Source organism: Podarcis vaucheri (genome assembly GCF_965113315.1).
Source record: "Podarcis vaucheri genome assembly, chromosome: 9".
NCBI classification, from domain to species: Eukaryota; Metazoa; Chordata; class Lepidosauria; order Squamata; family Lacertidae; genus Podarcis; species Podarcis vaucheri.
Genome location: NC_138767.1, coordinates 52,535,624 through 52,551,099, shown reverse-complemented (window position 1 = coordinate 52,551,099; position 15,476 = coordinate 52,535,624). Strand labels below are relative to the sequence as shown.

Here is a 15,476-nt window from a genome sequence, read left to right as displayed (position 1 = left end):
ACATATGCAAATGAGGTGCAGGAAACCTGATTTATGTGGGCCACAGGTAGAACAATTTTACCTGCGTAAATGTTGCAAGTGCACCTACCCAGGTCACAACCATGCTAATGCTACATGCAAAAAGCACACGTCTATGCAATGAGGTGCATGTAGACATTTTACATACGCAAGTGCTTGATTTGACAGAAAACCACCTTCCCATATTAAAACTGAGCATGAAAATGTGGTGCATTTCTCTCATCCTGATGAGTGCACTCACAGAATCATAGAATTGACGAGTTGGAAGGAACATCACCACGGTCATCTAGTCCAACCCAACAATGAACAAGACCACTGCTTACTTCCTCGCAGCTCAAATATCTCTCCTATCAGCATGAAGCAAGGCTCAGCAAGGGCATCCCGTTTCCCATCCACGTCTTCTCCATAGTCAGACAGGTCGTCGTCATCTTCAGCCTCCTCCTGGACAAACCAAACAAGCACAGGGTGGCAAAGGTGGTTCCAAAAGTTATGGCGGCCATTTTTGCTCCCCATCTGAGGCTGCTCCCTCCACCTAATGGTGGAGCCACCCACACTGTCCAAGTCTGTACCTCCAGCAAAAATTTATATGCTTGAGACAGGCATCACAAATTATTTCAAATTAAACATTTAAATAAGAAGATAATATGTAATGCCCCTGTATATATAAATCAGCCGTCAGATCCAGATTTACACCTCTACATCTTGTAGCCATTCAAAGGCTGTCCACTTGTTTTATGCTAATGCCAAATCTTCATTCCCATAGTCCATTATCTCTTACTCTTTCTTGCCAATGAATTAGTGAGGACAGCCATAGCAGTAAAGGTTGAGCAGAAGGTTAAGACCAATGGTGCTTCTACAGTGGTACCTCAGGTTACATACGCTTCAGGTTACAGGCGCCTCAGGTTACAGACTCCGCTAACCCAGAAATAGTACCTCAGGTTAAGAACTTTGCTTCAGGATGACAACAGAAATCGCACAGCAGCGGCGCAGCAGCAGGAGGCCCCATTAGCTAAAGTGGTGCTTTAGGTTAAGACTGGACCTCCAGAACGAATTAAGTTCTTAACCAGAGAACTTATATATACCACTGTATATTGACAGAAGCTTTCTAGAATACTGCCTAGGCTTTGCTGCCCAGGATTCTTCAACTGGGCAAGGCATGGCTTAGACTTGGGTCTCCTGCATGCCATTGTACGTGCTTCAGTCACCAAGATTTGTGTACCTGGGCGCAAGCCGCAATGGATTTCACAATAGCTTTCAGTGGAGCTTGAACAGTTGGTGCCAGTGAAATGTGGAGATGGCACAAACATTCATTGGCAACCTGCATTACAGTTGGCAGAGCGCTTTAATATGCTGTCCATTAGTTCATGTATTTAAATTAATTCTGCAGATAGTTCCATCTGAGATGCTTCCTATTTATTCTGGGTGCTCATCTACCGTAAATATTGCTCTTTACCCACTCACCTCTTGATGAGAAAAGAAATCACCGGGAAGCCTCTCCAAAAAAGAAGCAAGTGAAAAAGAAGATTTCTTTCCCTGGACATCGATAACCTTGAGGTGTTCTGGAGAAGGGCTTAAAAAGGCATAAAGTGCTTCACTCTGACAGAGCCTTTCATCAGAAAGCAATTTCTGTGGAAAAAGAAAAGCCACCACAATTGTAATTTTCTTTTTTAAGCAGAGCAGATGAAGACTCTGCATGAGGGCAAGGAGTGCTAATCAGCACTGCCAATGTCAGCCCGTCTTAAGGGTTTACAAAATCAGCAGTGATTTCTGGAATCAATACACTTCAGTAGCTCCTAGGCACATCCCTGGCAAGTATGTTAATTGAAAACAGCACAGGGGAAGCATCTTGTCTATGCTTTTAGCACTGGTGCCGTCCAAGTGCCAAGTGGACCTACCTAACAATGGCCTCAGAGAGTTGCTAAGGGACAATCTGTAGGCCTTGCCACCAGTGCTGCCAGTAGCTAACTGGACTTCTCCCAGTAGCTGCATGTCAGTGGCATGGGTAGCTGGGTAGTTGTGCAGGCTGCACACCCCTCTCTCTCCTTGCACATTGGTCAATTTGGGGCCATCAAATAAAGCAATCCCATCCCCCCCCCAACAGTACTTAAAAGAAATTACTAAGATGTTTTACATATTATTTGATCCTGCATAAGAGTTACTTAAGCATTGGGGGACGCGGGTAGCGCTGTGGGTTAAACCACAGAGCCCAGGACTTGCCGATCAGAAGGTCGGCGGTTTGAATCCCCGCGACAGCGTGAGCTCCTGTTGCTCGGTCCCAGCTCTTGCCAACCTAGCAGTTCGAAAGCACGTCAAAGTGCAAGTAGATAAATAGGTACTGCTCCGGCGGGAAGGCAAACGGCGTTTCCGTGCGCTGCTCTGGTTTGCCAGAAGCAGCTTAGTCATGCTGGCCACATGACCCGGAAGCTGTATGCCGGCTCCCTCGGCCAATAAAGTGAGATGAGTGCCACAAGCCCAGAGTCGGCCACGACTGGACCTAATGGTCAGGGGTCCCTTAAGCATTGGGGGAGGGGCTATAGGGCCAAGAGAACTCTAAAAGGATTTCCTAAGCATTTTTCTAAGGATTTCTAAGCATGGAACCCCTTGACTGCTTTCAATAGCAGTTTTGGAACTTCAATGAACTGGTCAGCAGAGCAACCTATAGAAAATTTTCAGCTGCATCACTATTTGGGGTTGGAGAAAAGGGTTGATTAATGAAGTCTGGTCATGGTTGATGGTATGAGTAAGACGCAAGAATGTGGTAGGATTCTGAAACACCACAGAATCCATTGAAAGGTGAGGTGGGAGATGTAGAGCCCATCTGAGAGAGTACCTAATTTCTCCCAGAGAACGTAACAGAAAATTAGGAGCTGTTATTGGCTATAGGCGCAGCCAACCTCTCAAGAGCTGTTCACTACATTGTGCTGTATGCTAGGAAAGCCACGTTTGACACCACCAGCCAGTTCTGTGTACCTGACAAGTGTACTTCTTTGATACGCTAAACATATGTAAACCTAAGTTGCACATTTAAACAGATCCAAACATATGCATCATACCTTACTATATGCTTAGGTTTGCACTTAAAATACCTTGAGTTATACATTTAAATAACATAGGCCTAAATCCAGAGCAATTTGGTCATACTAAAGTCACATCAACATCAACAATTAGTTGTAAGCAATGCCCAATTGAAATGAATAGGACTTCAAATTCGGCTCGCTCTGGATTTGGATTGCAGTATGTGAAAAGGCCACTAAACATTGGGGGTAAATGTGAGAATATGCAATCAAGAAATTGAGTTCCTTACTCTAAAGCCCATGCAAAAAAGGACAACGCACCATTCTGAGTTAGTAAAATAAAACAGATATATATATATTGTGATTGCTGCTTCTTTGATATCTTACCTGTAAGAAGTTATTTAACTGGTTCTTTGACTTCTCCATAAATTTCTGGTCTACTGATTTAAAGGGCAGTTTGCTGAGTGAAGGCAACTGAGCTTTTTTTAATGATGGGAAGCACTAGGTGGGAGGACGGGGAAAGAAAGCAAATCACAATTATTTCTCCATTTTAATATACACACTGTCTTTATTTTTGTCCTGTTCAATTTATTCAGAAAGGGAAGAACTAGTTTTCAGCTCCTCTGCCTGTACCCTTGATCGCCTGCAGGAACTCTTCCATCAATCAGCCAAAAAGAGTAGCTCTAAGTGCAGTACTAGGCTGCAGAAATGAGCCAATGCCAGCTTAAGGCTCATTTGAACTAACATCTTGCAAAAAATGCAGAGTATAATAGGTTATAAAAGGGTCAGGTCAGTGCAATTAAGCAAGTAGAAGAAAGCTGTAAAGCTTCATACAGCCAGAATAAAAATGGCAAAATAAGAATGAACCAACAAATAGTTGGAAGGAAAAAGAAAGAGCTATCGTGAAAATAATTTACTTTAGGTGTATATGAAAAGACGGAACAAAGCCTATGTTCACATTTGCCTTTCAGTGTCAGCTTAACATGTCACGATGCCTTTCTACCACTGGCTGCTGTCACTCACCCTCACATGCACACATAGTATGCCTTGCATGCTATGCCTCTTTGACTTGATGTGCTTAAGCCAACTCTCTGAACTAACATGAACACAGGATAAGAAGTTTTAGATACAGCATATAAGCTTACACTCTTCTAGGATGTTGAGAGCCAGTGTGGACTACGCTCTAACAAAACCAGATTAAAAGAACGGGGGTGCGGGGGAGGGCACATGAACATGATGGTGTTTGGTGCTGCTCTGGGCTCCTTTAGGAGGAAGGGTGGGATATGAATTTAGTGAATAAATAATAAACACACAGAAGGCACCCTGTGGTTGGAATACTCCCCTTGAAAGTACCAACAGGTTCCCTGAACAGAAAAATGTTGCTGAGAAGAATCAGTAAATGTACTGAACAGAAGGGAGACAAAACACCAAGAGAGCGAAAACAAAAAAAAGCCCAATTTTCTGCCTCACAAGAGCAGAAAAGGGGAAAGGGGAAAGGAAAGGGGGCAAAAAAGGGGCTTATGATCAGTGGAGTGATATGTTCTGAACTGCAGGAGCTCATGAAGAGAACCCCCAACTTGATTCTGACCAAACTAAGCCGCCTGAGATATATTTTGCTCTAGGAAGGTTTAGCGTGGTCAGAATCAAATACATGTATACACTTTCAGAGTTGTTGCTAAATACATTACTTCTGGTAAATGAGCCACCATAGCGGCTAGAGGGGAATCAAAATTTGTGCTCCCAGGCTTTTTAGACTTGTCTACCCATGTACTACCTGAAACCCAAGGGGTGCATTGGTTGCCAGATCTGTCACCCCCCCCCCCAATCTGACTGCCTGGTACTGGATAGCAGGTTGTTGTTTTTGTCAACAGACATGTCTGGCTCCTTCCCTACAATATGGGGGACAGAGGATACAGAAGTTGGCTAGACAGAATATTAAAAGTAAGCAAGAGCAACTTCCACATGTTCTCCATACCTCACTGAGTTTCCTATGTAGGCTTTGAAACTCGCTGAGCTTTCGGAGTACCGTCCATTCCTTAGCTTCAACGCTGCCAATCTCTTGTAAACTCACCATGACAGAGTAACAGGGCACTTGCTCACCATTTTCTTCTATGACCTAAAACAGAGAAAGGGGTGGTTTATTTTTATTATTATTATTATTATTATTATTATTATTATTATTATTATTATTATTATATCATCATACCGGAAAAAGATATGAATGCACACCTACATGACAGAAAGGTTCCACTTATTTATATATTTATTTATTTTTAAATTAAATAGAAGGAAAAATCCATACTTCGCTGGAATTTATGAAGGCTTTCCACATGCCGAAATTCTCACACCACCAATCTGTTCTTTCAATGTGCAATTGAAGGTCACCGTGTTCTCGCTCCATCAGAGTGATTTCATCCTTCAGTTTAGAAACAATCTGCCAAGGAGGGGGGGAAACCACTTGTTATTACCGGTTATCATATTTCTTCCTTCCTTCCTTCCTTCCTTCCTTCCTTCCTTCCTTCCTTCCTTCAAAGAAAATCTACACAACTATTGCAACAGATCACTCTGGTGCATGTACTGGACAAAACAGATTAAAATGTGTAGCAATAAGGAAGAGAAATAAAAAATTGTCATGGAGTGGAAGGGAAAGAGGCAAGGAATTTAGTAAAAGCTCCCAAACCAATTCCCCATCTAAACGACTCTGTTTTGACATAACAGTACTGCTTAAAAGGTCATGCATAATTTGCTTAAGGTCACGTATAGTTCAGAAATGAAAAGCAAATTAAGCCCTGAAACATAATGATAAATGGAGATTTAGCGCTGAGTTCATGAAAGGGGGAAATCATTACAGAAAAGTTTTTAAAAGATGCCATGAACTAACAAAATTAAAAATACTTAAGATATTGTCCAGCACTAATTCACTTAGATTTTTTTTTTGGGGGGGGCACAGTAGGCTGTTAGACAGCTGAGGGGAAATGCACATTCAGCAACCTAATAGATAATCCATGCAAAGAGGCTTTGGAATCTTTGGACCTTAAAAAGTATGGTTATGCTACACACTATTTTTATGGGTACACACAGAATATTGTGTTTATCTGTAAAACTGTAACAAAGGCCAAGTGGCAATTGCATGACTTCAGATGAATGCATCACATCCTGAACCCAGGAATCTGACTTAGCCATGCCTTAGTTGTTCTATCACAGCAACATTGCTTTTGATGTTAATGTATGAAGCCGAAGGATGCACTGAAGGATCTGAAAGTGCTGAGGTGGTATTGTGGTTTATTTTATTGAATCATGTGAGCAGGAAAAGCGAAATAGAATAGAAGAGGCTTATACTTGATCAAAAAACACACGAGTAACCAACTACCAACAATTTTTTATAAGCAACTCCCATAAAGGCAGTTATTACTAAAAATATATATATGTTTTTATTGATTCTCCATTGCTCATGGTAACAACTATAAAACAACAAAAATCTAAAAATTTAAAAACTTCTGGGTCATTTGACAACGTTTTACTCCAGAGGTTAGTTTAGTAGAACTCTCCACAGACTGCCATGTGTCAAAGACAGGTTATGAACATGGTCCTCATGCTGTATGAAGTCATGGAACGGTTGCCAAGTATTTTAAAATTAAAGGGGTTTGATTTCCCCTTGATTGCTCGTATCAGAACAAAAACCAGTTCTTACTGTTATACCAGTAAACACGTCAGATTAATTCCATGTGGCAACACAGCTGCAAAGCTCCGAATAATATTTTCCTGTGATATTGCAATCAACCCACATGGCAGGACCTTGCATGCCAACATCCAGGACTTGGTATCATTTTGTGTCTCATTTACCAAACCAAAGAGCAAGCACTGGTGCAGAACTGGAGAAGCAGGCAGGAATGCAGGTTTGATGCTATGCTATCAAAAAGGCCCATAGACCCTTATGCAGCATTTCAGAAATGCTAGACAGCCCCACTGTCTATACCACATTGTCACTAAAGTTCATAGTTCAGCAGCAGAGCACCAGCTTTCCATGCAGAATGTCCAGAGCTCAATTTCTGCCATCTCCAGTTAAAGAATATCAGGTAATAGATTTGAGAAAGATCTATGCTTGAGTCCTTGGAGAAGAACCAGTGTCAGCTGGAACTGACGATTACTGGGTTATAAGCAATCAAAGATCTGATTCTGTGTCAGACAGCTACATATGTACTTATATTCACTGACAGAACAACACTGCAACCCGCGTAAATTGCTAAGGTCAGATTTTCAGGGTGCTGAGAAGGAAACAATATTAAATATTGTATATCATTGCCTTTGTGGAACAATCAGTGGCTAATGAGAAGCCTAGAAAACAGCACCTTCCAATTTATTTTTTGAAGTGAAAGCTCTCTAGAGTCTATCTACATGCCTACTCTGAAACACAGTCTGCCAGTATAATGCATATAAATAACAAAGCCACATACCTTTTTGTCAGGTTTTGGTGAACTGCAGAGAGAATTTAGAGCTTGTCTCTTATATTCAAGTCTGTCATTTAGCTGGCGTAGCTTATTCACAGCGTAACTGGCCTGCTCATTAATTCCGGAGCTTCCTTCATCAATAACTTCTTCACAAACTTGGTTCTAGAAGAGAAAGTATGGGTAGCCAACAGTGATCAATATATGTTAAAGTATAATCCATTAACTTGACTACCTGGTTTAACACACATGGTCTAAGCAGAAGTAAATAACTGTACCAACTAGAATGAGATCTGGGTTTGACTCCCTCCTCAAATCACAAAGCTCACAGGTTAACCTTGAGCCAGCCACTATCTCACAGCCACATCATGGTTGTTGTGAAAGTTAACATGATGTGGGAAAAGGACCATGAATCCTGCCCTAAAAGGGGTTTGATGGAAGATGTGTCTACCACTTACTCTTAGCCATAATAATTAAATGGAAGCTCCAGGTTCAGAGACAACACACCCAGTTGTTGGGGCAATAGTAGGAAGAGCTATTGCTGCCTGGCCACTGTTGGAAACAATGATAGACTAAGATGGATCTTTGGTCTGATCCACCAGCGCTTATGATCCATGTCCCCCAATATTATTATGCTATCAAATATTCTAGTTTTTTACCCAGTTTATCTTCCATGGCCACGACAGTGCATCTGTAGGCATCACTCACCACTTCATCTTTGTCGTCAGATGTCATCTGAACAGTACTCCTCTCTTCTTCCTTCTTGATCAGCCTCTCATACAAATCACTGACAAGGAACGATGGGTAGTACCTGTCCTTCAATGTTTCATAAACATCAGTCTGGATTTTGTAAAACACCTCAATGCCTTTGTTGCCTACAAGGCTCTGCTGTATCTCTTTATACAGTGACTTTTCCACAGTAATCTCTCTGCCTTCTACAAAGAAATCCTGATAGATTTGACTCACAAGTTGAGGTATTTCAGCCTAAGGAGGAAGAAAAACCAACATGAAGAGATGCATCCATCATAATCAAGAACCATGCAATTAAATATAGGCTTGTTTATCCTGTTTGGTTCTCTGAAGAATGACCCTTGGTTTTAAATATTTGTAAGCATACAGCAAATAATTATAATCATAATCCAGAGTACAGCATACTCAAACAGAAAGCAAGAAGGATCACACCCCATGCAGGTTTTTCTTTATTCCTTTTCATATGGCTGATCCTCAGCAACACATAGTAGGGAGATCACAGCAGCAGACTTCTTCTGCATGTGAACACTAAAAACATTATTAAAAAAATACCAGTGATCTGGAAGATTAAGTGTTAACTGTTTATGTTTTCGAACAGTCCATTTTCTTCACTCATTTCATGAAACAGGGAATTGATTTTTAAATTTGGCCTGATTTTTGCCACACCAGCACAACTGACTGGACTGATAAAATATCTAGGAGCAGTTTATATGCAATTTGAATACTAAAGCCAATGCCAACGTTTTATACAACACTGGTTTACAATTAAAAGTCTTGCCAAAAATTATTTCCAATAACAAGGTATGACATATGTTTATCTACTTTGTACCTTGTTAGCATTCTTCAAGTATTCCACGCATTCCCAATAGCTGATCAAAGATCTCTTATCCACTCTTTCCATGTATGTTCGGAAGTGATCTCTGTAGGATGGGTTGCACAAAATATCCTCAAATTGAAGAATCTGGAGGGGGGAGGGGGACAATTAATGACATTATTTCAATTAACTAATCTAGTTCACAGGTTACAAACCTCATTAAGCGCACTTATTATTGACAAAGTGGATTAAGGTTGGAATGATCAGCAGAGTTAATCCAAGATTCTGGATTCATTGTTTTTTTTATACCTTACCATTTTCCCAGCACTCTGATAAAAATCTCAGGAGGCATTAAAAATGTTTCATGGATGCAGAGATCACCAGTGCCATCTCCACAAGGGCCCCTCTTAGCACATGCAAGAATGTTTTTGTGTATACTAGGTTCAGCAGCAGCAGAGCCTTGTACTGTATTGGAAACAGTTTTAATTTATTATTTATTAATTAAATTTATAACCTACCTGTCAGGGGATGATTAGCTGCTTGTGCTTAAAATTGTGCCCCTTCAGAGTTTGTGCGGCCCCACAAACCTCTGTGTGTGACAGAGCTCCTCAGACATGTCTGCTCTAGTCACTAGTAGAGTCTGACAGTGGCTGCCTGCGGAAGCGCTTCCAGCAAAGAAGTTCCTTAACGGAAACGCGTCTCCTGGACTCACGACGTGGCAGCTTCCGGCGAAGCATGGGTCTCCCTGCAGTTGCTTCTGACACCTCCCCGCTATTTTCGCTGGATGTGTCTCTCACCCCTTTCTCTCCCCTGCTGTTTCCTGCCTGGGCTGCTGCGTCTCTCTCAGCATTACTGAGATCCTCCTCCAGAGACCCCTCGCTCCCCCTCCTTGTCCCTGCTTTGGCTGCTGACTCTCTCCCAGTCTCTGGGAGCCCTACCAACTCCCTTTCCTCTGATGTCAGTTCCCTGACATCCACCTCCCCTCCAGGGCCCCCTTCTCCCCCGCCCCTACTCTCTCCTCTGGGCGGTGAGGAGCTGAAACCCCGAAAAGAATCCTCTTCATCTTCAGACGTCTCGAACATTTCCCTCCATCAGTCTTCGTTCCGACTCGCTGAATCCTCCTCCACCTCGGAATCAGAGAACCCCTCCAACTCTTCTTCTTCGTCGGTGGTGGCGAAGTATTCCCTCCGGAACCTCGCCACTGGCTGGGGTTTACGAGGGAATCTCTGATGAAAAGTTTCAATCAAAACCTCGTCATCTACATCCTCTGCCCTGACCCAGGTGTTTTCCGACTCCGGCTCCCCTTCCCACATTACCAAATACTCTACTTGCTCTCCCTTCCACCTGGAATCGAGAATCTCCGCTACATGGTAGCTGTGTTCTTTTTCCTCCATAGCTGGTCCCCTATTGACCCTCCCCTCTCTGTCCCCTTTATACGGTGACAGCAACGACCTGTGGAACACTGGGTGCAACTTCATGTGGTTCGGTAACCGGAGTCTGAAAGCCACTGGGTTGACCTGTTGCGTGACTTCAAATGGGCCCAGCCTTTTGGGTCTTAACTTCTTACAACCTCCTTTGAATGGTAACCCTTGGGTGGACAGCCACACCTGGTCCCCCACCCTAATGCTTTCCCCTTCCCTTCTGGTTTTGTCTGCCTGCCTCTTATATTCCTCCTTCGCCCTGTTTAAATTAAGTTGGAGCTGGCGATGGATCGCTTCCATTTCTTCAACGAACTGTTCTGCGGCTGGAACGCTCCAGTTCTCCCCTTCCCCCCCTGGGAAGGCTCGGGGATGACACCCGTGATTAGCCAAAAAGGGGCTCATCCCCGTGGACACGTTCTCTGCATTGTTGTAGGCAAATTCTGCCAACGCCAGCTTCTCCACCCAATCATTCTCTCTGTCATTCACATAACACCTCAAATATTGCTGGAGGACACCATTAGCTCTTTCCGCCTGCCCGTTGGTTTCTGGATGACGGGCAGTTGAGAAATTCACCTCTACATGCAATAAGCTCATGAGCTTCCTCCAGAACCTGGAAGTAAATTGTTTCCCTCGGTCAGAAACCACCCTCAAGGGGGCGCCATGCAGCCTAAACACATTTTCCACAAACAATTTAGCGGTTTCTTCCGCTGTGACCGCATGTGAGCAGGCTATAAAGTGGGCCATCTTGGTTAACAGGTCTACCACAACCATGATGGCTGTTTTCCCTTTGGACCTGGGCAGATCAGTCATGAAATCTATTGCCACTGCCTCCCATGGCCTTTCCGGCGTGGGTAGTGGTTCTAATAAACCTGCCGGTGCCCGCCTCTCCACCTTGGCTCGTTGGCATTGGTCACACCCCCTCACATACTCCCGCACATCTTCCCTGACCTTGGGCCACCAGAATTCCCTGGTAACCAGCCACATGGTTTTGTGTTGCCCAAAATGCCCTGCTGTGGGGCTATCGTGCAGTTGCTTGAGTACCTTTTCCCTCAATTCCCCTTCAGGTATGTATAACGCTCCCTTGTAGTACAACGCCCCGTTTCTCTCCTCAAAACCCCCGGGTTTGTCTCCCTCCCTCCTGAGACCCCTGAGTTTGTCCTGGGCGTATTCATCCTGCACCGTTCCCTCTACCAGTTCCCTTTGCCCCACCAATGCCGCCCCACACACCCAGCGGTCCTCGGGAATGACATGGGTCTCTTCGGGTGCACCCTCTCCCTCCAAATATTCAGGTTTGCGTGAGAGAGCGTCCGCCCTAACGTTCTCTGGGCCTGGTACGTAACAAATCTCAAAGTTAAATTTGGAGAACTCCTGGGCCCATCTCAACTGCCGTTGGTTGAGCACTCGCGCAGTTCTCCAATACTCTAGATTCTTATGGTCCGTGCACACTTGCACCTTCTGTTGTGCACCAATTAGCAGGTGCCTCCATCTCCGGAAGGCCTCATGAATCGCAAGAAGTTCCCGGTCGTACACCGTGTAGTTCCTCTCAGATTTGTTCAGCTTTCGCGAAAAGAAGGCACACGGTCGCCACTCTGACCCCTCCTTCCCCGGCTGCAGAAGAAGCACCGCCCCTATGGCTCTGTCAGAAGCGTCTGTTTCGACCCTCAGCTTTTTTTGTAAATCCACATGTAGAAGTTGTTCATCAGAGGCGAAGGCCCTTTTCAGTTCCTCAAACGCTCGCTCCGCCTCCCCCGTCCAAACAAACTTCTTTTTACTGCTGAGACAGTCCGTGATGGGCGCCGTCAGGTGGGCGAAGTTTCGGATGAACTTACGATAAAAGTTTCCAAACCCTAGGAACCTCTGCACATCCTTCTTGGTCTTGGGTGTTTTCCATTCCAGCACCGCTTGAACCTTGCCGGGGTCCATGGCCAACCCCTTGTCTGACAAGCGGTACCCCAGGAATTCCACCTCCTTGGTATGAAACTGACACTTCTCCAGTTTCACCCACAGCCTGTTGGCTTACAGCCTGCTCAACACTTCTCTGACGTCTCTCACATGTTGCTCCTCATTCTCCGAATACACCAATACGTCATCTAAGAAGGCCACGCAATTCTTGTAGAGCAAAGGCCCCAGTACGTGGTTCATGAAGGCTTGAAAACACGCGGAGCCTGTTTGTAATCCAAAAGGCATAACGAGGTATTCAAATGCCCCCAAAGGGGTGAACATGGTGGTCTTCCATTCATCCCCTTTCCTTATACGTATCAGGTTGTACGCCCCCCTTAGGTCCAGCTTTGTAAAAATCTTTCCTTTCCGCACCCTGGTCAAAATATCATCAATCCTGGGCATAGGAAAAGCCGCCGGCTCTGTCACTGCATTTAACCGCCTAAAGTCACATACCAGTCTCGGCTTGTCCGTGTTTTTTTTATCCACAAAAAACACTGGGCTACCCCCCGCTGCCTTGGACTCTCTGATGAAGCCTCTCTTCAGGTTCTTGTCAATGAACGCTCGCAACTCCTGCATTTCCCTGTCTGACATGGCATACAACTTGCCTACAGGAAGCTGTGCTCCAGGGAGTAAATTGATCTGGCAATCAAAGGGCCTATGCGGGGGTAGTTGGTCAGCTTCCTTCTCGCTGAACACGTCGCTGAGATCAGCATACTGTGGTGGCACCTTCCCCTTTCCCATTACTTCAGTCCCTGCCAGGGTGGCTTGGGCCCCTGCTGACCCCTTTTCCCCCCTGCAGTGTTCTAAGCAATGTGCTGAACCGAAGGAAACCACTCTTTGATGCCAGCCCACCAGCGGATCATGTAAGGCTAGCCAGCTCATCCCCAAAATAATGGGAGCGCCTCCCAAGGTGGCCACATTAAACGCTATCAGTTCTGTGTGCCTTGCCACCCTCATTATCATTGGGACGGTCTGCAAGCTAACTCCTCCTCCCAACAGTTCCCTGCCATCGATCGTGGTCACCTGCAGGGGGTTGCTTAAAGGGATAGTCTGTATCTGATGTTCAGCAGCAAACTCCTTGCTCATAAAATTGCAGGAGCTGCCTGAGTCCAACAGCGCCTTTATTTTTAGGGGGTGTCCATTTTGCAGCTCTAGCGACACTTCAATCACTAGAGCAGGTCGAGGAGCTTCTGGCACGGGCACTTTCACTGCTCTTTGGCCTGGCTGCAGTGCCCTGACGGTGGCAACCAGGCGTTGGCTTTTACCTGCTCCGTTTCTCCCTGCTCTCCCCCCTCAACTGCTCCCACCATCCCTTGCCATTCCTTCCTCTGGGGGCATACTCTGGCAAAGTGGCCTGGCTGTTGGCAGAGATAGCATTTCCGGGCTCCCTTTCCCTCCTTCTTCGCCCCCTCACTGGGCTTTGAAACTGCGCGCGCGCGGGCTGTTCCGATTTCCATCGGCTCTGCCGGCGGGAAAGCTGGCTCAGGAATGTCTGGAATGCGTAACTCCTTCCAACGTTCCCCTCTCCCTTCCCGCCTCTCCAAGGCTCTTGCCTCCTGGCGCGCTCCAATGGTCAGCGCAGATTTGGTCAGCTGATCCATAGACACCGCCCTGGGGCTCCTGGACAGCTCGTCTTTCACAGCCGAAGAAAGACCTTCTTCAAATAGCATCTGAATGGGTGCTGCCGATAAATCCCACCCCAATCTGTGAATCAGCATGGTAAATTCAGTCCAGTACTCACGGACAGATCTGCTTCCCTGCTTGCAAGCCATTAGCTGTCTGCGCACCACCCCTTCCTCAATATCGCTGGAAAACATGATATCCATTGCACGAAAGAATTTCATAGTGTCCTTTAGGATATCGTTGTGCGTTGCCATCAGGGGTCGAACCCAGTCCCGCGCCCCCTTCTCAAGATGCCCAATTACGAAAGCAACTCGCGATTCCTCATCAAGGAACTCATCAAACTGCACATTCAGGGCATATTGCATCTCGGTCCTAAAGGCATGGTAATCCTTGGGGTCCCCCCCAAACTTCTGCACCAATCCTGGTACCTTTCTGGGGAACTGAGTGGTTCTCCCCTTTTTGTCAGCATCCTGAGCCCTTCTCTCCTCGAGCCTCGCCGTCTGCAGCGCAAGTTGGACCTCCAGAGCTTGATACCTTTCTTCCAAGCTTGGACCAGCTCCAACCCCTGCCTCTCCGGTTCCGGCTGGGTTGCTCATGATGCTTTCTCCTGCACAGGCAGCGTACAAAGACTGTCAGACTGCTGTCAGGGGATGATTAGCTGCTTGTGCTTAAAATTGTGCCCCTTCAGAGTTTGTGCGGCCCCACAAACCTCTGTGTGTGACAGAGCTCCTCAGACATGTCTGCTCTAGTCACTAGTAGAGTCTGACAGTGGCTGCCTGCGGAAGCGCTTCCAGCAAAGAAGTTCCTTAACGGAAACGCGTCTCCTGGACTCACGACGTGGCAGCTTCCGGCGAAGCATGGGTCTCCCTGCAGTTGCTTCTGACACCTCCCCGCTATTTTCGCTGGATGTGTCTCTCACCCCTTTCTCTCCCCTGCTGTTTCCTGCCTGGGCTGCTGCGTCTCTCTCAGCATTACTGAGATCCTCCTCCAGAGACCCCTCGCTCCCCCTCCTTGTCCCTGCTTTGGCTGCTGACTCTCTCCCAGTCTCTGGGAGCCCTACCAACTCCCTTTCCTCTGATGTCAGTTCCCTGACACTACCCTTCTCTATATGGTCCCTGGGAGGTGTTGATACATAACTGCACAAAACATTTTTTTTTAAAAAAAGGTCTTTCTGAGCACCTCCGTTTTAAACCATTTCAAACTCCTTCAAAGGGCTGGACAAACATGAGTTTTGACCCCCCCCCCCCCAGTTCCAAGGAAAAGTGTCTTTGTAGTAAGGAATTGTATCCAGAAATTGGGAGGAATAACTCAACAGCTCATCACACAGCTCTCTGGATAGACAACCAAATACTAAAAACATAATAAGCAATTGTTTATTCCAAAGAAGCAGATATAGTATTCTGCTGTTAACGTCTTAAAAAATGGTGCGAAGGTACGCTATGTTGCACAG

At 45.5% G+C, this 15,476-nt stretch overlaps 1 protein-coding gene across 1 annotated transcript in view; it reads right to left on the bottom strand.

The window, feature by feature from the left end:
- SNX25 (sorting nexin 25) overlaps nucleotides 1–15,476 on the bottom strand; it is a 55,388-nt gene that overhangs the window by 4,520 nt on the left and 35,392 nt on the right. The window contains exons 8-15 of the mRNA XM_082237881.1: nucleotides 9,057–9,188; nucleotides 8,186–8,461; nucleotides 7,487–7,642; nucleotides 5,335–5,466; nucleotides 5,008–5,148; nucleotides 3,420–3,533; nucleotides 1,480–1,644; nucleotides 342–459 (exon numbers count right to left, since the gene is read on the bottom strand). Coding sequence (XP_082094007.1) covers nucleotides 342–459; nucleotides 1,480–1,644; nucleotides 3,420–3,533; nucleotides 5,008–5,148; nucleotides 5,335–5,466; nucleotides 7,487–7,642; nucleotides 8,186–8,461; nucleotides 9,057–9,188 — 1,234 coding nt within the window. The remainder of the gene's footprint in view (nucleotides 1–341; nucleotides 460–1,479; nucleotides 1,645–3,419; nucleotides 3,534–5,007; nucleotides 5,149–5,334; nucleotides 5,467–7,486; nucleotides 7,643–8,185; nucleotides 8,462–9,056; nucleotides 9,189–15,476) is intronic.